Below are 25,140 nucleotides of genomic sequence, written 5' to 3' on the forward strand. Positions count from 1 at the left end.
GGCCGCCCAATTCGAGAAATATCTTGGCCCAATAGCTGAATCTTTGAAGCAAAAACGTCAGGGGCGCCCAAAGTGTTATTTTTGTGGATTGATAGGCCACCTTCAACGTGATTGCAGACAACGTACAAGATCAGAGGACAGTAGGCAAGCTCCACAATATCAACGCAATTCGGAAAACTAAAAGAAGTCAACGTCAAGGGGCGCACGTTGGCTGACCTGTCCCAAGCTCCCAGATTCTCAATATCCACAATAAGACGAAGTAGTGACAGCTTAGTTGCCGATGGACTTCTCAATGGCGACAGATGCAGTTTTACCATCGATACTGGGGCAACTAGGTCAGTTATGAGTAAACGTTTACTGGACCAGTCATCTACACGAATAATATCGAAATCTCCCATACTAGAGACAGCGACAGGCGAAAACATAACTGTTTATGGGGACAGTTGCGTAAAAATCGAGCTGGGACACATCGAGATAGAAGTAGTGGTCCTAGTAGCCGACATCGTAGACGAGTTCATCCTAGATGTCAACTACAGGAGGCTGAATAGCGTTACCAAGAAGGACAGCTATCCACTACCCCGTATTGATGATACACTTAGTGCCTTGGCTGAGTCGAAATGGTTTTCCACTGTGGACCTCAAAAGCGGTTATTGGCAAGTTGCAGTACACCCTGAAGACAGAGAGAAGACCGCATTTTCTGCTGGAAATGGGCTCTACCAATTCAAAGTGATGCCATTCGGATTGTGTAATGCACCTGCCACGTTTGAACGTTTAATGGAGCTAGTACTTAGAGGACTTACATGGAAAATCTGTCTGGTATACCTCGACGACATTATGGTCATCGGAAAAGATTTCGACGAACATCTTGCCAATTTGAAAGAAGTTTTCACCAGACTAAGGAACGCTCACCTACAAGTAAATGCCAAAAAGTGCGAGCTCTTCCAAGAAAAAGTTAGTTTCCTTGGACATGTAATTTCATCCTCAGGAATTGCAGCAGATCAGGCGAAAATAAAAGCAGTACAGGAATGGCCCACACCAAGAAACAAACACGATATCCGAAGCTTCCTTGGTCTTTGCAGTTACTATCGTCGCTTCGTGAAAGATTTTGGTAAGATTGCCAAACCTCTCCATAATCTGACTGAGAGAAAACTGTCATTTGACTGGACACCAGAGTGCCAGCTTGCCTTCACCACACTCAAGCATAAATTGACTACGGCTCCAATCCTGGCATATCCGAAAGAACAGGGTATTTTCGTGCTTGATACAGATGCTTCTCAAAATGGTATCGGGGCGGTGCTTTCCCAAGTACAAGAGGGCGAGGAACGCGTCATAGGATACTTCAGCAAAACTTTGGGAAAAGCAGAAAGAAACTACTGTGTCACCAGAAAGGAGTTATTGGCAGTCGTCAAAGCAGTAGAACACTACCATTCGTTCCTCTATGGCAGAAAATTCTTGATAAGAACCGATCATTCTGCCTTGCAATGGCTTTTCAATTTCAAGACACCTGAAGGTCAGATAGCTCGGTGGCTGGAGAAACTACAGACTTATGATTTTGAAATTCGTCACAGAGGGGGAAGAAGTCATGGGAATGCCGACGGTCTCTCGAGAAGACCATGCAACGGGAGGAACTGTCGATTCTGCGACCGCCAAGAAGAACGAGATGGCCAGATTCTACAGTTGAGAACCATAGAGGATAGAAATGACGAAGAAGCTCTAGAAAACCTTCAGGCTGAACAAAAGGAAGATACAGATCTAAAAATAGTTCGGGAGTGGCTGGACCACGGAGCTAGACCACAGTGGCAGGAGATTGCAAAATATGGGCAAGCAGTTAAGGGCTATTGGCTTCAGTGGGACTCCCTGTGTCTACGAGATGACATCATCACTCGTAAATGGGAGAGTCCAGATGGAACAAGAACAGTGCCCCAAGTTGTTCTCCCAAGGTCATGTGTTAAGGACGTGCTTGCAGAACTTCACGATAGTCGCTCCGGCGGGCATTTTGGAATCAATAGGACTCTGGCCAGAGTCCGTGAGAGATATTATTGGGTTCATTGTCGGCAAGATGTGGAAGAATGGTGCAAACGATGTGACCTGTGTGCATCCAAGAAAGTACCCAAAACAAGACTTAGGGGAAAACTCCAACAATATATTACTGGAATTCCATGGGAACGAGTTGCTGTAGACATTTTGGGACCATTTCCAGAGACAGCATCAGGAAACAAATATTTGATGGTTGCTATGGATTATTTTTCCAAATGGCCTGAAGTAGTTGCACTACCCAACCAAGAAGCAGTCACAGTTGGTGAAGCCCTGCTGGAGAATGTCGTTTCCCGACATGGTGTTCCACTTCTGCTTCATTCTGACCAGGGGCGCAACTTCGAATCGGCAGTTTGGAAGACCATGATGGCTTTGTTAGCAATTAAGAAGACCAGAACAACACCGCTCCATCCTCAATCCGACGGCATGGTAGAAAGACATAACCGGACCATCAACAACTACCTGTCCCTGTTTGTAGACGAGAACCAGAGAGACTGGGACAAACTGGTGCCTCTGTTTCTGCTAGCATACCGAAGTTCCCAACATGATGCAACTGGTTACACTCCAGCAATGCTGTTAACTGGTCGAGAGATGAGGCTTCCCATCGATCTCCTACATAGTAATGTACCAGACGGAGAGGCGGGTCAAGAGACACTTCCCGAGTATGTCAGCGGTCTAAAGGATCGACTGGTTAAGGTCCACGATTTCGCCAGAAACAAGCTACAACTCACCAGTGACCGGATGAAGGTTAGGTTCCATAAGAAATCCACACCTGTTAGTTTCAAGGAAGGTGATGCAGTTTGGCTCTACCAACCAACGAGAAGGAAAGGTCTAAGTCCCAAGTTGCAGCGGCCCTGGGAGGGACCGTACCTGGTCATTAAGAAGATAAACGACCTTGTGTATAGGGTGCAACTGACGCCACGAAGTAAGCCGAAGGTCGTCCACCTAGAGAGACTGTGTCCTTATGAAGGGCAGAATCCACCGACCTGGTCCATTTAGGTACTGTTCGGGGCGAACAGCCTGAAAGAAGGGGGCGGTGTTATAAATCACCTAGCATAGGTGTAAGTAGATGGAGTAAGTCAGACTAATAAGGAATCTGACAGATATATTTGTCAATTTAGAAGTTTTGTCATAATAATTGTTTTTGTCACGTTTGAATTTTGGAGGACTTATTTTTGTACTTTAGTTTATTAGGAATTTTAATAAACTTGTTAAAACAGAGTAGCAATTCTCTTAATCCCTGAACCCATCTAGAATTGCAACAATACTAAATTTTCTTTTAAAAAAAAGAACTTACTTTTAATAATTTACAAGTAACTTTATTAGAACTCTTAAGTATTAATATCCCCAATAATTTTATTTTTAACTACATAACAAATTTTGCTTTTATATACAATAAAAAGGGTTATATATGTAAACGTTTTTTCATGTAAGAAATATTCACGAGGAAAAGAAAATTCCTGTAGCTAGCTGTATACCATAAATCACAAAAAATTACTGAGTCCTTAGTAAAAGGTATATTTAAAAGACCCCAATAAGGGTTACATCACATTAACAAAACGTTTTCGGATTAAATATAATCCATCATCAGTGTTAAAAGCCAACAGCATGCATGCGTGAGCCACCAAAATGTTATGGGTAAAAACCCTTTAAATGTTGCAAAATATTAAATGGTACTACATATTGTTAACAATAATATTGGATGTTGCAAATACTTCTGGATATTACCCAGGGCAACACAGGACTCTAACACACGTGGATGCAATGTTTTTTATGCAGTCTGTTAACTGGCATATATAATTGTTTAAACTTTAATTAACCCATAATAACTAAACAATTTATTCATGTTTTTGGAACTTGACTTTTGACAGTTGGCGTTGGCATTTTTTGACATTTAGTTTAATATATTTGTTTCACTGAACAAGTTTTTAGTAGTTTGGTTAAATATGGTTGTTTTGATAAATTTGATGTAATTAGGACATTTTTTTGGCAAATTATAAAATTGCATAATGTTGTTGATGATGGGAGGGATATTAAGCAGACTGCATCTTATAAATATTTTCGAAATTAGTACTTCGGTTGGGCAGAGATAACCAGGCATGTGAGCTTCCAAGTCGCATAGGATTGGCCTGGGCAGCGTTTGATAAATTGAACTATGTATTTAGATCGGACTTACGCATATGTCTAAAAAGGAAAATCTTTGACCAGTGTGTGTTGCTTGTACTCACTTATGGAGCGGAAACATTAACACTCAAAAAAAGGTAGTGAACAAGATTAGCGTAGCTGAGAGGGCTGTGGAGGGCCAGATGTTGGGTGTCTTCCTGAGAGACCGAATCCCAAACGAAGAAATATATCGTAGAACAAAAATAATAGACGCTGACGCTAGAACCGTGTCTCTAAAGTGGAACTGGGGCCAGGACACTCCACCAAAAAAATCGTATTGTCGAGTGGAGGCCACGAGAAGAAGCACTGCGGATCAGAGGACGCCCACCAACCAGATGGACCAACGATCTGAAGCATGTTATCATTATCTGGATACAAGCTGCACAGGACAGACACAGATGGACAGAGCTGAGGGAGACCTATGTCCAGCAGTGGGCACGTATGGGTTGATGATGATGATAACAGCAACAAGCAGGAATGGGTTGTGGTTATTGTAATATTTTTTAAAATTCAGAATGTTTATATTTGTTAAAACAGTAAATATTTTAAATTGATAATTTCCCACTTCTACCAGTTTCATCACTTTTATATCAGAACGTATTACTTTTTCCGCCTTTTTCGTTATTTTGCCGGTCATTAGCACACTCATCACTCTTTAACAATACATGCGTCTTGCCACCAAAAGATGTACTCTCAAGCTGCATATATGGTTCATCTCCCAATGTATTAATAACAACGTTTTTCCTAAATTTTGCAATGTCAAAACAACTAGAAATGTTCCAGTCAACTTAAAGAACACCTTCCAACGGAAAATTTTGAAAAAGGAGATCTGTAACCATTATAGCAAGCTCAACTTTATTAATTGTAAGCTCAAGGTAACATATGACTCTTTACTTATATCTTTAGGCTTTGATAGTTTGAGTAACTTTGTGAATGATGTTCAGGACAGTCTGGATCGAGTAACCTTTATTAAATTCAATACACTAAAATCTAAACTCAACAATTTAATTCTCAAAAATTTTCATTTATCTAAGAGAAACAGTAACAACAACACTAAATTCTCCAATTTTAAATTTTACCCCAAACTTAAAAATTTATCGACGGTTATCTTTGACAAAAACGCATTAGATCTACTTCATCTAGGACTCAAATACTCAATTCCGAGAAAGGTCTCTGAAAAAGACCTCCAGTCTTTTAATTGAGCTAGATATTATTATTCAAAACCTCTCCGTTTCATTAAATTAAAAAACTTCTATCAGAAACTACTGTTTCAATACTATTAATATATTAAAACATAAATACATTTCACTTTCTAATAACTCCACTACTAATTTTTCATTAAATACGTCTAATAACGCCTCGTCTAATAATGTGCCTGCCTTTTCTCAGAACATAGTTCTGAACTCCAGCTTTCCTCAATTTTCTGACAAGCAACGTCAAAATCATCTTAAAACCCTTAATACCATCAAAAAAAGTCAAATCTAATAACTTAGTAATTAGCAAGGCAGACAAAGGCAATTGTCTGGTTATTCTACACCAAACTCTCTATATTGACAAAGTCACTACTTTTCTTTCCGATAATAATTTCGTGTCACTCCCAGAAGATTCCTCCAAAAAATTCATTAACAAACTCAAAGATGACCTCAAACCAGTTACCGAATTTATTTCTGAACAATTTGCACCTTACTATAAAATACCTAGTAATCCTTTAACACCAAGACTGTATGGTTTACCTAAGATATATAAAGAGGGAATCCCCATTCGTCCAGTGGTTAGCTTCATAAACATTCCTGTTTCCATTCTTTCAAAATTCATACTCAATCTTATTAACAACATGACGAACTTCACCCCTCGTTTCTCTGTCAAAAACATAAGTCATCTTGTCAACAATCTCCAACAAATCCAGCTTCGTCCTAACATTACCATGCTTTCATTTGATGTTAACAATCTTTTTACTTCAGTCCCAAAACAAGAAACTATTAATCTGGTACACTCTCTTCTAAGAGCAAATTCCATTACCATTTCTACCACTGATTCAATTATTCAATTATTACAATTTTGTCTAGCTCAAGACTTCTTTGTATTCAACAATAAATATTACAGACAACCTGATGGTTTAGCCATGGGTAGTTGCCCATCTCCTCTTCTAGCTGACATTTTTATGGATCATTTGAAATCCGTACATATCATGAAAAATCCTGAAATTCTCCATCGGTATCGTTAGGTTGATGATTGTTTATTGATCATCTCAGGTAACTCAAATAGAGCTGATTTATTACTTTCTAAAATTAATCAAACCCACCCCAATATTAAATTCACCATGGAATTGGGGTCATCCCAATCAATTAATTTTCTTGACCTCACTAATACCAGATTAAATGACCACTTCGATTTCAGTATCTTTAGGAAACCGACACAGACTGACCATTGACCATGTCATACCACTATCTTCTAACCACCCAATGTCACACAAACTTGCCGCATTTCACAGTTACATACACCGCCTTGAAACCATTGAAACCAACATATATACCCTATTCCACGAACATACGCCTGTTTTGGATTACTTCGATAACGAATATTTTACTGTGCAAAATAAGAAGAACGAAAGTAAATTGCAAATTACATTGTTGTTTATTGGAATAATAATTAGCGCCATTTACTTTCGTACTTCATATGTTGCACAGTAAAATATTCGTTATCGAAGTAATCCAAAACAGGCGTATGTTCGTGGAATGGCCCATAACACTCATCTATAGTAAAACCAAATCAAAAGTCTAATTTTCTTTCTGGGTCCCGTTCATGTTCCTTTCTCATTAATTACCTCACAGACATTTCACACCCCCCAGCCCCTACTGTCATAATTTTGGTTTCACGGTTTTGGTTTTTGGACCCTTAGGGACTGTCATCACGGTTTTGGTTTTTGGACCCTTAGGGATCCGGGTAGCCTGCGAGGTCTTAAGGAGTTAGTCGCCTAAGTTTGAGCTTGTACTTTCTTAATGATACATCCCCCTAGATTATTTAAGACAATTTTGCACCTCAATCACCCCATTGTGATTTCTTTTTCTTTTTAAACTTACACAAATTAAAACAGCTACTAATAAGTTAAATAAATTCGATAACTTAAAATCAACACAAAATTGCTTTTTTAAATCTTAGGTCTCTTGCCCACAAGATCCTTTTACTGACTTTAGTTCTCGAATACTAACATTTGTGTAATGTGGTTTGCCTAACCGCCTCCACTGACAGTATACGTGAATACATTTTTAACTACAACATCTAGTTTACTGAATTTTCAATGATAATTTTCACAATGAAGTGTGTTGTTACATCATTTCTAATTTTAACAAGCTGTACACCATAGTCTTTAAATATGACAAGTAAATTTTTCAACTTCCTGTGGAACTGTCATTTCTGTCTTGTCATCGTTTCTATCCATTTCATTGTCACTTGCTGCCACATTTCCACCATGTGAACAAGTCAAATCACAGCTCAGATGTTACCTGGAGCACATTAGTAAAAATATTTCAAACATCCACGCTTAAATTAGCATTTTCCACCTATGTTTCCTTGATAGATTACTTATACAGGGCTTTGACCCTCATATTTTTGTTATGTTATATCTTAACGGTTAGCATGTAAACTTCACGTGAGTATAACCTACAACTTTTCTTAACCGTAGTCAAAATTTCAAAATCTTTACATTATTTTACCAGGTTATATTCATTTTAGGTAAGCACTGATGATGACTGGTAAACCAGTCGAAAACTAGTTATGTGATTGTGATGTAGTCCTTTTTAGGGATTTTAAATATATACCTTTTATAAAGGATTTTACTGTTATTTTTTAACATTAAATATTTAATGTAAAATTATTAAAATTAATTTTTTACCTACTCACAATCTTCCATTATTTCTGAAGTCATTGTAACTTGCAATGTTCACTATTCCTCCCCATCCAGGCCCCAAAGAGAAAAAGATTTGTATGGCAGCATCTGCCCATACCTGCAATTGTAATAATCATAGATCGTGTTTAAAAATTAAATGATAATGATCCAACAGTACGAAAACTAAGAGAATTAATAATTTCTAAACCAATGTTAAGATACTAAAGTTAGTTCAACTAATCATTATTTTTTGTCATCTATATTGAATTGAAAAAAAAAAACGTACAAGAAAAAAAACAAGACAGAAAAGATAAAAGAAACTGTATAAATGAGATGCTAAATACTTATATCAGAGATAGCAGGAAAGAAAGCGAACCCTACGAGCACAATATATAATGATACGAAACCGAGCAAGAAAAGCACAAAGAAATGTATGAGAAGTAAAGGATAAAACAAGGAAACAGAATAAAAAATGTGAAAAAAATAATACAAAGATGGAAAGAATACTCTGAAGAAATATATGCTAAACATGAAATAACCCAAAACGTAGAAGACGGCATAGAATTATCAGAGCTAAGAGTGAATATTGGAGAAATTACAAGGGATGAAATTGGAAACACCCTAAAACTACTAAAAATTGGCAAAGCCGCAGGAATCGCCAGTATACCCATTGACCTAATAAAAGCAGATACCGAGCAATCGATAAACTTTTGAACAAAATATGGACTGACGAAGATTTATCAAAAGAGTGGAAGGAGGGATTTGATAATAAAAATACCCAAAAAAAAGGAAACCTAAGTAGATGCAGTAATTGGCGTGCAATAACACTACTAACTAAGCACCACATCCAAATTGTTGACCCAAATTATATTGGAAATATTGAAGCCGGAATTTGCTTTTGTTCTTGAGCATTGTGTTTTTATCTACGGGGTCTTATAAGGCAAAAATGATAACTCTAGTATTTTACTTAGAATTTAGCTGATGTATCTACTTATCTTAATAGGTTAACTAAAAAGCTTACCTTAACATTTGTAAGTTCGTCCCAATCCGGAACAATATAGTACTTTATGCCTTTCCAAGCCCCAGGCAATGTAACTCCTCGAATAAAGAGTATCGTTAATATAAAAAACGGAAAAGTAGCAGTAAAATATACAACTTTTCCAACAGACTTGATTCCTCTGATTATACAAACGTACGTAATTATCCAAGAAACCATATTTGCTACAAAAAGGGGCCACACTATACCGCCGACATCTGTGACTTCCGGAGATATTTGTAGTATTTTGTGACTGAAATCAAGACAGGTATTAATTCGTTTTAGTTTTGGACACTCCTAAAAGTTTTTATTTAAGTTTAGAACTAATCATACCATAATGTATTACCGACTTGTTTCTTTTTTTTTAAGTGCCTATCCGTTCCGGATGTTGTCGATCATCATGGCTATCTTAACTTTGTTTACCGCAGCGCGGAACCGAATTGTTTAACTTAACCTAATTTTTAGAGAAATAAGATCAGTTAATTGATCATATAGAAGCACAGATATCAAAACGAAGAAAATTTTGAAATAAGTTACCTGATTGATGTTTATTTCAACACAAAGAAATGAAAAAGATAAAGAACAAAAGGTGTAATGTGGAAGAAGAAGATAGGGGAAGACAATATTATCTAGAAATAAGAAATAGGTTTAAGGTATTAAACAAAAATGAATAGTGCAGTCACTGAAGGTTTTCACCTCCGATTTCGTTGAACCTCCATCGTTTTTCATGAAAATTGGTGAGTAATTAGAGGATATATCAAGGAACAAAGGTGACATGACGCCAACTTGCGCTTTTACTCTAGGGGTGGATGCCACCCCTTCTCGGGGGTGAAAATTATATTATTAAAAATAATACCACATGTCGATATAGGGACACATTATAAGCAAAATTTGATATATAAAGTTATTAAAATAAATCAACACTTTTTGAGTTATCAAAGACCAAAGATTTTATTTTTTCGTAAAAACATGCATGTTTTAAATCGGTTTTTCACATATAAATCAAAAATTATAAGCTTTCGCAAAAAAGGTTATTATTACTGAAATTGAAGATAATAAAAAATTGAATACATTTCTCACATAATGAACTAAACTAATATTAGTTCAGAGTGAGTTATTGGCAATTGAATGTGTATTTTTTTCGACGAGTACTCAAATCTAAGTATTCAAGCTTAAATAACGGGAAAACGATGCAATGTATAAAATATTCCTGCTAAACATTTGCCAAAGTACTTCGGAATACCTATCAAATGAGCTTCAGAACAATGTAATAGCGTCAAAATTAAGCAAGTTATAATGAAAATAAAAGAACCGTTTCGTTTTTTTCAGGAAAAAGTGAAAATTTAAACAAACGCCATTTCCACAAAAATTAAAATTTATAGTAATTCTTACAAGAACTTCTTTATATTAGCATAAGTGATGTGTTCGATAGTTTTGACCGGTTTAGAGTGCATATTTTAGAAGAAAGATATAATTTTAAAAAATCATAAATTTTAAAATTGTTGTAATTCTCATATTCTTTTGATAATAACTCCAAAAATACTCAATATACGTAAAAAATTATATTTAACCAAATTTTAGTTTTTTCTGTGCCAAATATTTTACCTGTTTTGCTATTTCTTTAGGGTAAAAAATTACCGAGACAGAAACGTTTAAATCTTAAATTTTGCTGTGGGAACCATGCAACCGGGGTCATTTAACCTTTTATTTTTAAAAAAGTAAGGGGTTTAAAAGATTAGGTTCAACGTATTTAAATAGCACTTGGGATTAAATTTCAAACAGTTTTTACATGAACCTGATATCCTAAACACGAACGGAGTTAAAAAAAAAACAATAACATTTTTTGGAAAAATTTTTGAAAGATAAATTTTGAAAATATTTTGGACAATAAATTTTAACGCTATCAACATATTCGGGGCTCATTTAATAGATATTTTTAAGTACTTTGACCAATGTTTAATAAGTTTATGTTATAAAATATATCAATTCCCGTTATTTCAGCTTGAATATTTAGAGTTTTTTACTCGCCGAAAAAAATATACATTCAATTACCTGTTACTCACTTTTAGTTAACACTAAATGGGTTTTGTAGTAAGGGGTTTATTTCTTTTTTTATTATCTTCAATTTTGATCATTATAACTTTTTTGTAAAAACTTACACTTTTTGAGTTATTGATGAAAAATTGGTTAAAAACATGCATTTTTCTCAAGAAAAATTAAAATCTTTGATCTTTAATAACTCAAAAAGTTTTCATTAATTTTAATAACTTTATATAAAAAATTTTGCTTGAAATTTGGCCCTCTATCGAATTATGGGATTATTTTTAATAAAATAATTTTCACCCACGAGAAGGGGTGGCATCCACCCTCAGGGTAAAAGCGCAAGTTATCACTATATCACCTTTGTTCCTTGAGATATCCTCTAACCACTCACCAATTTTCATGCAAATAGATGGAGGTTCAACGAAATCGGAGGTAATAGCTCATATCCACCTTCAGTGACTCCACTAAAAGTGAGGATGAGATCAGTAATGGCAATTCACAAAAATAATTATTACAGAACCATAACAGCACAATAACATAAGGACACAAGAGCCATTATTAATGGTTCGACGAAAAATGCGAAAGGGTTCTAGAAGAAATAAACAAGAGAAGAATGGGTCATCTGTTGAGAGAGAGAGAGAAGAACACTAAGTCAAAAAAAGACAAAAAATATGTAGGATGTGATTTATGATGTATGTATTTAGTGTCGTGTTAGTGTTATCTGTCAGATAATTCTACTTTGTTTTCATCATCCACCATTTTCTCATAATTATCCCGTATACTCTCTGCCGCCTATCTGAGTTCCTCAGACGTTTGAGCCAGACGACCGTTAATCGTGATGGAAACTCGAGATGTAAACACTATATACATAATAAAAATAGACTGGCTAAAATATGGGCCGCTAGGTAAGGTTAACATCATCACCATCATTAATCTGTAAGCGTCTATTACTGGACATATATCTTCCTCAGATCTTTCCATCTATCTCTCTTATGCGGCTTGCATCCAGTTACTGATGACAGGTTTCAGGTCGTCAGTCAATCTGGCTGGTGGGTGTCCTCTGCTTCGTATTGCTTCTTGTCGTGGTTTTCACTCGAGGTGGTAGTGGGTAGATACTTCTCTGTGATCCCGGCAGGAAATACATCTACTTCAGGAATATCACACATGAGAGCTCATGGATTTCTCCAACCTTCCATCACCGGGGAAACCATGCCCAAACCCAAAGGATTCCCATCTTCACTATTTCCTCCCTCAAATTCATACCAACTCGCCAATACGCACAAGCCACGCGTGGCCTTTTAATGGCTTAAATCCCAAAAGTAACTAGAGGTGAAACTCCAATATTCACTTCACTGAGTCGTCTAGTTACGTTCGTGTGTCATACTCGCTTCATCGTGCGGTAAAGATAGATATATAGATCACTCCAGTAAAATAGACTATACCTAGCTCACCATATCTTCTCTTTTCTTATTATGTCTACGGTAAACATACCGAATGGTTATCGTTATCGTTATCATTCTCATGATGGCTGAGAGGCTTTTTTTGTGTTTTGGGGGGTAATGTGTGTTGATTGTGTTTAAGGGGGTTTATATTTAGTCTATTTCATCCTGCAGAGGTTTGTCTAAGTAATCAAAAGTTATTATTTTTTCATTTTATCACGAAGTCAATTAGGGCACTAGGTATGCGATATACTGTGGAGTGATCTCAGGATGCGATGTATAGTTGTTTGTGATATGGTGTAAGTTGTGGTGGCTGTGGGATATTCAAATGGTGTTTGATGAATAGTGTGAGTGTCGTGTTGTGTTTTGCTGCCTTTTTCAGGCGCTTATAATAACCTCGGATCTTAGAAGACCAGTTTCGATAATATATCAGACAAGGGCTAGATGCCGCACTATTTCTGCTGTACTTCTGGGGTTGGCCCTGTTGAATACCAAGTGTTAACAGGCTATTTTCCGATACTCGGTGCGAACTTGACTCTCCCTGACAACGCCGTACTTATATACCGGGCGGTGAATTGAAAAACGGGCCATAGAAAACTCAATGTAAAATTCTAAATTGTTGAACTCCTGCTTCCCTAAATATTTTACATCAAAAGTCATAAGAAACTACTTGTAGAGGATTAAAATCTGTATTAAAAACAAAAGTTAAAATTGTTCTACGATTTAAATACATTCCAAAATTTTGAAAAATATAATACATTTTCCATAGTAAGTGCGTAAAAGTAAGGCCACACGTTACTATTTCTGACAGTACGCACACTATTGACTGAATAAGACATCTTTGTTATTACTACTTTCTCCTCAACTGAGGACATCTTTTCAACTTTATTGTTTTTTAAACAATAAATGATAAAATGAAAATACTCTGAGTTCAAAATACTATTAATATAATAATTTCATTGCGACCGAACGCAACCTTATACACATTCTTGCACTGTGTGTGGCATAAATTTGGCAAATACTTTGATAAAATTTATTATATTTTACAAAATTTTTGAATGTGTTTAATTTGTAGAACAATTTTAACAATGGTTTTCAATAAAGATTTCAATCCTATACAAATAGTTTCTCATGTGTTTTGATGTAGAATAATTAGGGAAGCAATAATTCGACAGTTTAAAATTTTAAATTGAGTTTTCTATGGCCCCTTTTCCTATTCACCACCCGTATACTTCGTCTAATATACTTACCGTTGCACGTCATCCGCGTCATAGCCTGTGATGTCACGTGATACCAACACGAAATATTTAGGGGCTAAGTGTGTTCTTTTTTAGAATCATTTTGCCGAGTACACTGGAATTACATCCACTAGACATATTTTATTATATACGCGTAGAAATAATATTTGAAGATTTCTTTTAATGTTAATTTAAATTAATACACAATAATTAATACGTTTCATCTAATTTGTGTAAATGGATTATAGAGCGTTTTTATAAAACACACTTGTTCGGAAAACGCTGTAACTGTAATCGAACAAAGATGATATTTTGGCATAAATTGGTAACATTTATTTGACAGTTGCGGTGATGACACTTCATATTTGTTTTTTTTTTCTTTACTATAAATATTTGTTTCATTATATTTACTGTTTTTATTTATTTACATTGAATATTAATTTGTTTTGTTGTGTAATCCACTTCCGCAAAAATTATGTAATATATTTGATTTGAAATGAATTCAAGAATTTTTTTGTAATTGGGCAACAATTTCAACTTAGATCTCTGACTTAGATAATGACGTGCAACGGTAAGGATATTAGACAGACTGTAGTTGGTCGACCTTTGCGCGGTTCCCTCGAACGTACCTTGGCAGTGCTTCTCGTGAGTACTACTGTGTGTGCATGGGTAGGAAGGGTCCTACTATTTGGTTCTGTTGCCTGATTTATCCTGATTTATTTTTTTTTCCTCTTCTTCAGTAGGTACTTTTTTCCATGTTTGCTTTGGCCTTTGGTCATCATTTTTTTTTTTTATTTTATACTGTTGGAATTTTTCCTATTTTAATGGAATCTCTAACTTTACGTTTTCTTTTATTTTAATTTTAATGTTAGCAATCATCGTTTATTTATTTAACATGCTCTACAGATCTTGGAGGCCTAGGGCTTTACAACTTAACAGTAACAATTTTATATAATACAAATAACAATATATACTAATGTCTTATATTTATTATATAATTTGATTTAATGACTATGTAAAAATTGCTGCACTATGTTTCTCCACTGTATCCTGTTTTTCGCTTTCTTTTTCCAGTCTGTAATTTCCATCGATCCTATATCTTCTTGAAACTTTTCGTGCCATCTTTTTCTTGGCCTACCTCGTCTCCTTGTCCCAACTGGTTTTCTTAATAGTATCTTCTTTGGCATTCTTGACCTATCCATCCTCTCGACATGACCTGCCCACCTGATTCTTTGTGCCTTTGTATATCTTGTTATAGTTGGTTCCTTGTAAAGCATCCTTAATTCTTCATTAGTTCTTCTTTGCCAACCATCTGCCGTATTTTTTCCCCCGAAAATAGTCCTCAGTACCTTGCGTTCCCATCTCTCTATCATTTCTTCTTCTGTTTTGTTTAGTACCCATGTTTCACATCCGTAGGTGACTGTTGCTCTTATTACAGTTTGGTATATTCTAATTTTCTTCTTTCTTGATACGTAATTTGACTTTAATATATTTTTTAAACTGCCGACCTTTCGGTTACCTTTAGCTATCCTGTGCTTTAGTTCGTTTTGCTCGTGTCCTTTTTCATCTATAATGGCACCTAGATATGTAAAGTGATTTACTCGTTTAAATTTATATTCTTTTCCATCGAACGCTGTTAACTTTAGCATATCTACAGGTTCTCTTTCTGTGTTGCCTAGCACCATATACTTCGTCTTTTCTTCATTTATTTCTAGGCCGAATTTTTTTGCCTCTCTGACTAATTTTCTCATGATTTTCTTTAATTCGGTATTAGTTTTTGCTAGCAGTGTAAGGTCGTCGGCGTAGGCCATGCATTGATGTTCGTTACGGTAGATCGTTTCTTGTGTTTCTATTCTGCTGTTCCTTACAATTGTTTCCAAAACTAGGTTAAATAACACAGTTGATAGAGGGTCACCTTGTCTAAGTCCTTTTTTGACTATAAACTCTTCCGATTTGTGACTGTTCCACACTATTTCGTTAGATGTCATATTTAAGGTAATTCTTATTAACTTGATTAGCTTTTCTGGTATTTCCATTTGCCGTAGGGCTTCATACATTTTTTTCCTATTAATTTTGTCATAGGCCTGCTTAAAATCTATGAATAGTGCATATAAAACCATTTTATGTTCGTAGCAGCTTGTTTGGATTTCTTTTATGTTAAATATTTGCTCTGTCGTCGATCTATTGTTTCTAAAGCCTGCTTGGTATTCTCCTATTAGTTTCTCTGCGTATACCTCTAATCTTTCTCTTACAATCCTAGCAAATATCTTATAGCACACGTCCAGCAAAGCAATACCCCTGTAATTCTGCAACATCGTTGCATCCCCTTTTTTATGTAATGGGATTATCCAGGCTTTGGCCCACTCTTCAGGTATCTTTTCTTCTTTCCATGTAAGTTCTATCAGTTCATACACCTTTTCCAGTAGTTTTCTTCCCCCTGCTTTCAGCATTTCTGCACTTATTTCGTTTGGCCCTGGAATTTTATTGTTTTTCAATTTGCTTACAACTCTTTGCACTTCGTCTTTGGATGGTTCGGCTATTCTTATATCTGCACCCTCTGTTCTGTCTTCGTCCTCTCCCTGATCTTCATCATCACTGTTTAGTAACGTTTCGAAATACATTTTCCATTCTTTCATAACTTTTCCCGGCTCACTTACTAGCTCTCCTTCCCTGGTCTTTATGTAGCTTGTTTTGCTTTGGTAACCTTTTTCTACTTTTTTTACCTCTTGATAAAATGATTTTATTTCATTGTTTTTAAATTTTTCTTCTATCTCCTGCAACTTTTTTTCATTGAATTCTCTCTTTTTCTTCCTGCAACTTTTCTTTAACTGTTTTCGTACGTGGTTATACTCTTCTCTGTTTTTGTCGTTAGGGTTGGTCAACATACGTATTCTTAACTTTTTCTTCTCCTCTGACAGCTCTACACACTCCCTATCAAACCACTCCTTAGTTCTTGTCTGTTTTTTAATTCTGGGTATCAATTTTCTGCTTACTTCTTTTGTAATGTGTTTTATTTGTTCCCATCTTTCTTCTACATCTGTGGCTTCATTCTTTGTTTCCAAAAACATTTTTTCTATTTATTCTTGATACTTTTGCCTGGTTGTTTCTTTTTTCAGTTCATCTACTTTGTATGATTTTGTTCTTTTTGCATCCTTTTTTACAACTATTTTTTCTTCTACTTTACTTTTACATTCAATTTTTACTAAAAAATGGTCTGAACTGCAGTCTGCTCCTCTCATACTTCTGACATTTGTAATAAATTCCGCGTGTCGTTTTTCTATCATTACATGATCAATTTGGTTAACGGTTTTTCCGTCCGGGGATGTCCACGTACCCTTATGTATCTCTTTCCGCTGTAGCTGTGTACTACTTACCACCATATTTTTTTCCATTGCAAAACTTATCAGTCTCTGTCCGTTGTCATTTGACTCGTCGTGTTTGCTATGCTTTCCTACTGTATTTCTGTAGATTGCCTCTTTCCCCACTTTTGCATTTACATCTCCCATTATAATTTTGACGTCATGTTTCGGTATCTTTTCATATTCCATCTCCATTTTTTCATAATATATGTCTTTTATCTCTTCATCTTTTTCTTCGGTAGGGGCGTGTACATTTAAAATGCTTATATTTCTTTTTTCCCTTTTATTCGTATATAACACATCCTCTCCGATATGGGATTAAAACTCATAATCTTTTCTTTTAGACCTTTTCTTATAATAAAACCTGTTCCCAACATCCTATCTGCTCCTCCACTTTTGAAAAAAACCACATTTTCTAATTCCGATATTTCTGACCTCAATTGTTTTGTTTCTTGTACCGCTACAATATCCAATTTATATCTCCCTACTTCTTTTACTAATTCCTTCATGGCTCCTTCCTCATAGGTGCCGCGTACATTCCATGTTGCCATTCTTATTTCCTCTTTTTTCCCTTTTTCCACTCTTCTTTTTTCTTCACCCATTTCTTTACCTTTTTCATCATTCTCTACGTAGTCAGACTTTTGATCTCTTGGCTTTTCTGACTTATGGTTTTGTTTTGCCTCGTTATCTTGTTTATACTTCGTATTATCATTTTCCAATCTCATGTACTTGTCCGTTGCTTTAGTCGTTATACTTATTGTAGTCGTTTCTGCATTCCTTTTTAGTTTTTTGGGAGTCCTCTCTGGCTGTTCTGTGTGCTTTCTGTCAGTTTACCATTATCCTTATCCCATTTCCTATCTTTTCCATTAATATTTAGCTTCATATACCCTATTTTTGTTGTATTACCCTTATCTTTTTCCTCCTTCGCTATTTTCCTAATTATAGCCTGTATCCCTCTTTCCATTTTTGTCATGTCAGACTCTATATATACTCCTTGTCCTGTTATGTTTCTAAGTTTACTTTTGATCTCAGGATGCGATGTATAGTTGTTTGTGATATGGTGTAAGTTGTGGTGGCTGTGGGATATTCAAATGGTGTTTGATGAATAGTGTGAGCGTCGTGTTGTGTTTTGCTGCCTTTTTCAGGCGCTTATAATAACCTCGGATCTTAGAAGACCAGTTTCGATAATATATCAGACAAGGGCTAGATGCCGCACTATTTCTGCTGTACTTCTGGGGTTGGCCCTGTTGAATACCAAGTGTTAACAGGCTATTTTCCGATACTCGGTGCGAACTTGACTCTCCCTGACAACGCCGTACTTATATACCGGGCGGTGAATTGAAAAACGGGCCATAGAAAACTCAATGTAAAATTCTAAATTGTTGAACTCCTGCTTCCCTAAATATTTTACATCAAAAGTCATAAGAAACTACTTGTAGAGGATTAAAATCTGTATTAAAAACAAAAGTTAAAATTGTTCTACGATTTAAATACATTTCAAAATTTTGAAAAATATAATACATTTTCCATAGTAAGTGCGTAAAAGTAAGGCCACACGTTACTATTTCTGACAGTACGCACACTATTGACTGAATAAGACATCTTTGTTATTACTACTTTCTCCTCAACTGAGGACATCTTTTCAACTTTATTGTTTTTTAAACAATAAATGATAAAATGAAAATACTCTGAGTTCAAAATACTATTAATATAATAATTTCATTGCGACCGAACGCAACCTTATACACATTCTTGCACTGTGTGTGGCATAAATTTGGCAAATACTTTGATAAAATTTATTATATTTTACAAAATTTTTGAATGTGTTTAATTTGTAGAACAATTTTAACAATGGTTTTCAATAAAGATTTCAATCCTCTACAAATAGTTTCTCATGTGTTTTGATGTAGAATAATTAGGGAAGCAATAATTCGACAGTTTAAAATTTTAAATTGAGTTTTCTATGGCCCGTTTTCCTATTCACCACCCGTATACTTCGTCTAATATACTTACCGTTGCACGTCATCCGCGTCATAGCCTGTGATGTCACGTGATACCAACACGAAATATTTAGGGGCTAGGTGTGTTCTTTTTTAGAATCATTTTGCCGAGTACACTGGAATTACATCCACTAGACATATTTTATTATATACGCGTAGAAATAATATTTGAAGATTTCTTTTAATGTTAATTTAAATTAATACACAATTATTAATACGTTTCATCTAATTTGTGTAAATGGATTATAGAGCGTTTTTATAAAACACACTTGTTCGGAAAACGCTGTAACTGTAATCGAACAAAGATGATATTTTGGCATAAATTGGTAACATTTATTTGACAGTTGCGGTGATGACACTTCATATTTGTTTTTTTTTTCTTTACTATAAATATTTGTTTCATTATATTTACTGTTTTTATTATTTACTTTAACGTAAGATTATAACTTCATTCTTGTTTTGTATTTCTAAAGTTTTTATTTATTTACATTGAATATTAATTTGTTTTGTTGTGTAATCCACTTCCGCAAAAATTATGTAATATATTTGATTTGAAATGAATTCAAGAATTTTTTTGTAATTGGGCAACAATTTCAACTTAGATCTCTGACTTAGATAATGACGTGCAACGGTAAGGATATTAGACAGACTGTAGTTGGTCGACCTTTGCGCGGTTCCCTCGAACGTACCTTGGCAGTGCTTCTCGTGAGTACTACTGTGTGTGCATGGGTAGGAAAGGTCCTACTATTTGGTTCTGTTGCCTGATTTATCCTGATTTATTTTTTTTTCCTCTTCTTCAGTAGGTACTTTTTTCCATGTTTGCTTTGGCCTTTGGTCATCATTTTTTTTTATTTTATACTGTTGGAATTTTTTCTATTTTAATGGAATCTCTAACTTTAGGTTTTCTTTTATTTTAATTTTAATGTTAGCAATCATCGTTTAGTTAAGGTTTGTTTTATGTCCTGTATTTAAGTCATGTTGTGCAAAGGACGACATTCTCTTCAATAGTCAGGCCATGTATTTAGGATGGACGCAAACAGGCTTCGAAAAACACTGTTGAATGCAAGAATGCAGAAGAAGAAATCTATTGTATGAGGACGCAAGAAATCTCCTTGGCAGCAGATCGAAGGGGATACTGGCTAAAAACCGTAACGAATAGAGAAGTTTTATGAGGAAAGTCAAGGGCCGGAATGGTCTGTAGAGTGATAGGATGGATCGAAGGGACGTTTTAGTCAAAATTTACAATGGCCTGGCATTGTCTCTGTATAAAATTTTTAAAAATATATCCGTAGGTTTAAAAATTTAAGCTTAGTTAATAAAGTACGAAGAGTTTAATAATTTTATTTACTATTTTATATTTTTTTATAAAAAACGAAAAAGAGGAAGACCGAAAAAATCTTGGATTGGTGGTATACGAAGATCTATGAGCGAAAGAGGATTATCCGATGAGGACTGGAACAATCGAGGGAACTGGCGCTTAGGCAGCTGACAACATCGCAGGACGTTATAAACCGACAATATATATATTTTTTATATTAAAGAGCTACTTTTATATAAAGTGACTTACTGTGACTCATACTTACTGAAAAAATTCGTCGGCAGGAGTTTTTAAGTCTATGGCTTTAATCGACGATATGGAATGAGACGTATTAAAGCCTTGCTCATCTATAAACTACTCGTAAAAAAATTAAAACATCTGATTTGTTGCGTGAACATAATAGATAATACAGAAAATAATAAAGAAAAAGAAAAAGAATTACTCTCAATCATTTTCAGGTTCCCGTTAAAAGTTTACTTAACCAATACCAGTACAAGGCAATATATTCAATGTAAGTAATCTAATTCATTAAGTTCTTTAAACCTGTTACCTTGTAGCTTTAACTTTTATAAAAATTCTTTTACTCGTTTTGTGGAGGTGAAAGCAACCATTCTCTTTATTGTGTAGCGTTAAGAATATGCTGTAAGTACTTTTTACTTTGTATAAGTCTTTCTTATTTTTATTTTAAACCATTTTATCATCTTCTATTGTATCTTCTTTCTTTTTAAATCAGTTCGATCTACGCATGCACTTGAAAAACGTATTCTTTTTAAGTTTTAGCACGAGACACCGACATCCATATTAAGAGTCAATGGATAAGGCCTGCCATTGATTTTATAAAGTATTAATACTCTCTGGAACGACAAACCAGGACCTCCATGTGGTTTCTTTTATCAGTTTTGTTTCCTTCATGGATTTGTATAGTAAGGCGTTTCCATTAATAAGTTTTCTTGCCGTGTAAACCTATCCATCAACTACGTTTTAATTTTTGGGTGTGACCCCAGGTATTTCATAGTTATACCTTCCAAAAGCGTTGACAAAGCGTCCAAAAGTTTTTTAATATAGACAATTTAATTTAATTTAGTTTTAAGAATTTAGTTTTTATCTTACTACGTTCGTGTGGTTCTTTTTAAATTACGGTTCATTTTGCCTATAAAATGCGGTACCTACTAAATGTAACTTTTATTTTTATTTGTAAATACTTATCTGATCTTATTTGACAAGTCACGCAGGCTCTCGGGGACATTTTTGTCGATATGTAAACATAAAATGACGCTTAATAAACGTCATTTTATTTTTTTTATATCTTTTTTATAACAGCTAGAATATGTGAACCGATTTAGCTGATTTCGATTTTGAAACATTGGTAGAAAATTTTAAAAGTTTAAAAAATTGTAAACAAATATACTAAAAACAACAATGTTATGTATTTGCATAAAAAGCTTTAATAAACTCCTGTAGATAGACGTTACTAAAAACCGCAGATATTTTCGCGTCTATTTACTTTATACGGCGAATGAGTTCGGACGGAGGTAAATTCCTCACCAACCAGTAAGAACATATAATCCGACAGGTATTTTCCTCACCAAATTTAAAGGTTCCTATTAATCCGGTAGGTATTTTCCTCACCAACTCACTCAGGTAATAAAATAAAAATATAGATTTAATTTAGGAATGTCTATTATGAAAGCATCCGAAATCCGAATACAAGACATTAATTTCCTTATATTATAATAATAGTTTATAATATAGATAATATGCAAGACGTATAAATTATTATTTAATATTTACTATAATAAGAGAGACACTTTACAAAATCCATTCTAGTCATTTGATTAGACTGATATCTTATTAATAAATTTTCTACATTTTTCAATTTCTGCTTAGCTTGTTTACCATTGATATGTTTGGCAATATGCAAACTTTAAATTTTAACATATACGTATCTACCTGAAATTCTTTAATTTTTTTAAAGAAAATATAATATATGGATGGCTGCGTATTACAAAACGATAAATTAAAATGCGAATGAAAAGATTCGCAAGCATTCGTAATACGAATAACAGAAGAATTTGCCTCTGTCCACAAATATGGGGAGAATATGGCAGTTTCGTCTATAGAAGTTTAAAGTAAATAATCAGCATATCTATCTTAAATTTCATTTTCTGATTTGCATGACAATAAATCAAACACAAAACAAGCTGATACGTCTTCTGGTTTTATATGTAAGGCCAAAAGTATATTTAAGCCACTTGCCTCCTTCAGAATAATTTTTATATTCTGATATTAATCAAGAGACCAAGACATTTCTATACCAAGCTTGGTGTAGGTGAAATTTACAACCATGTATTTCAGTGTTCGGGCATATTTCAATGATTGCATTATATATAGCCTTTTCAAAATCTTCAATAATTTTACTAGCATTAACTCAATTTTGGGAAGTTTAAAAATGTCTGATTTTAAAAAATAAAAAATATTGTAATTTTTTTTTTGTTTGGCAGTAAACGGTATAATAAAGAAATATAATGCCCATTAATTAGCCCATGAATAGTGAATAATTGCAAATAATATGTGGTACAGTAAGAAAATGTGCCATCCATATAATAAAATTCAATGTGGGTAAAAGTCTTATATTTGTTTCACAACTAATTACAATTATCCTACTTTTGACACAGTTTATAAAGAGAAAATTTTCTCTCTTGCTTATTTTTTGAGCACACATCTTCACAATAAATTCTTGAACCTCATCAATATTGGAAGTAAGTCGACCAGGCATCATTTTTCGTCGATAATTATATATCTTTTCTTATGTAACTGACAACAATCGTAGTAATTGTTTCAGACAAATTAGCTGCAAGCGCTTGGCGTATAATTTTTGCTGGTTTTTCAATAATATTCTCTTTGGCTTTACGTTTACAATAGTTAGAAATAATTTTTCGATCTAACATCTGAGAATGTGGTTCATGATTATGTTGTAGGCTACTTCTAGATATTGTTAAAGTTGCACCAATAGTAAAAACTTTCGCACTACAAGTTGTTTTATCCTCCAGAACACTTCTTCACTTTTTAAAACTTTCACTTTATAAAAAATAAAATTTTCAAATACCAATACCGCGTAAGGTTTACCGCGATCAGTTTCTATTAAACATGTCATTTTTGTCAAAATTCCAATTGTGATTAAAAATAATATAATATATAATTAATTAATTAATTGTTATAGGCATCTACTGTAATTTAATAGTAGATCAATAATTCAATTGAATGCCTTTTAGTAAAATCTACCTGAAATAACTTAAATAACCATTTCGGTCTTGGTGAGGAAAATACCTGTGGGATTATGACATACCCTTCTAAACGCAGGCAAAAGATTATTTTGGTGAGAAAATTACACCCGCCGATAAGTTCGAACCCCAACCAATGAGAACTTTTTTTATATTTTAAATCCCTAACTTTTTATCTCATTATTTTAAATCTTATAAATGATTAAAAAATCTTAAAAATGATTAAAAAATAAACCGAATTAAAATGAAAAAACTAACCAGTGTGTATCTTCCACATTTACTTTATATTTAACATTGCCTGTAATTTTTAAATCAAATGCCTGTTATCGCTACCCAAGATAATAATGATAATGAATAAATATAAGATGATGATGAATAAAATAGACCAAAATAAAATAGGCAATATTATTTTATTTTTAAAATATAATAATAATCAAAATTAAGTAATTACGCAAATATAAGATAATAATGAAAATGTAAATAATGAATACATTCTGTATTATATTTAACACATTAGATCAAATAGAGTGACAAAATAAGCTAATTCGAAATAGTTGTCATGTACCTATCATAAAAATGGATAATTCAGTATCCTTATATACCTACCAACGATTTACCATGAATGTGCTTTAATATTTGAGGAATGTCATATCTCTCTCTCTCTCTCTCTCTCTCTCTCTCTCTCTCTCTCTCTCTCTCTCTCTCTTGTCGTTTCCCCATTACTTAGAATCGTGATTTCTTTCAATATTCTTAACAATTTTTTTCCATTGGTCTCTATCTTCAGCTGCCTTACGAGCTTCGCAAAATGAGTTTACAGCTGAATTCTTAATTTGTTCGGACCATCTAGTTCCTCTTGATCTTCTCTCCGGAACGTTTCCAGAAACAATTAATCTTTCCAAACTATCGTCACCTCGTGACCGAAGAATTGCAAAATTCATTGCAGACATATTCAACAAATGTCATATATCCAGTCCCAAAAGGGATTTCTCGCACATATATCTGCAGACAAAATCAACCGAACTGATTTGCGATATCTAATGAAAGGTTGTAAGAAGCTGGTTTTGTTAAATATAGCATGATAGCACGACGATATTTTAGTGATATGCAGACGCATATCAATAGCAATAGTATATAACGCGCTATTAGAAGTAATCGCTTCTGTCGCAACTGCCACGTGTCGTTGTTTATTTTCATTCGTTTTTAATACATAATACACTATATTAAAAATAAATTGAAGGGTGTCAGAAAAAATTGGAGAGTGTCAGAAGGAATTGGCGGATTCCATAAGAGTAGGAAGGAGTTGAATATGCCGGGAAGATATAAGATGAGGTGATCCTACCGTT

General features: G+C 34.3%; 1 protein-coding gene across 3 annotated transcripts in view; it reads right to left on the reverse strand.

The window, feature by feature from the left end:
- LOC114337564 (sodium- and chloride-dependent glycine transporter 1) overlaps positions 1-25,140 on the reverse strand; it is a 175,052-nt gene that overhangs the window by 69,945 nt on the left and 79,967 nt on the right. For 2 of the 3 annotated variants that reach the window (XM_050659897.1, XM_050659898.1), the window contains exons 5-7: positions 20,782-20,870; positions 9,105-9,372; positions 8,098-8,201 (exon numbers count right to left, since the gene is read on the reverse strand). In XM_050659897.1, the coding sequence (XP_050515854.1) occupies positions 8,098-8,201; positions 9,105-9,372; positions 20,782-20,870 (461 nt within the window). The remainder of the gene's footprint in view (positions 1-8,097; positions 8,202-9,104; positions 9,373-20,781; positions 20,871-25,140) is intronic. The other variant, XM_050659899.1, reaches the window with a different exon arrangement.

Source organism: Diabrotica virgifera, chromosome 8, assembly GCF_917563875.1.
Source record: "Diabrotica virgifera virgifera chromosome 8, PGI_DIABVI_V3a".
NCBI classification, from domain to species: domain Eukaryota; kingdom Metazoa; phylum Arthropoda; class Insecta; order Coleoptera; family Chrysomelidae; genus Diabrotica; species Diabrotica virgifera.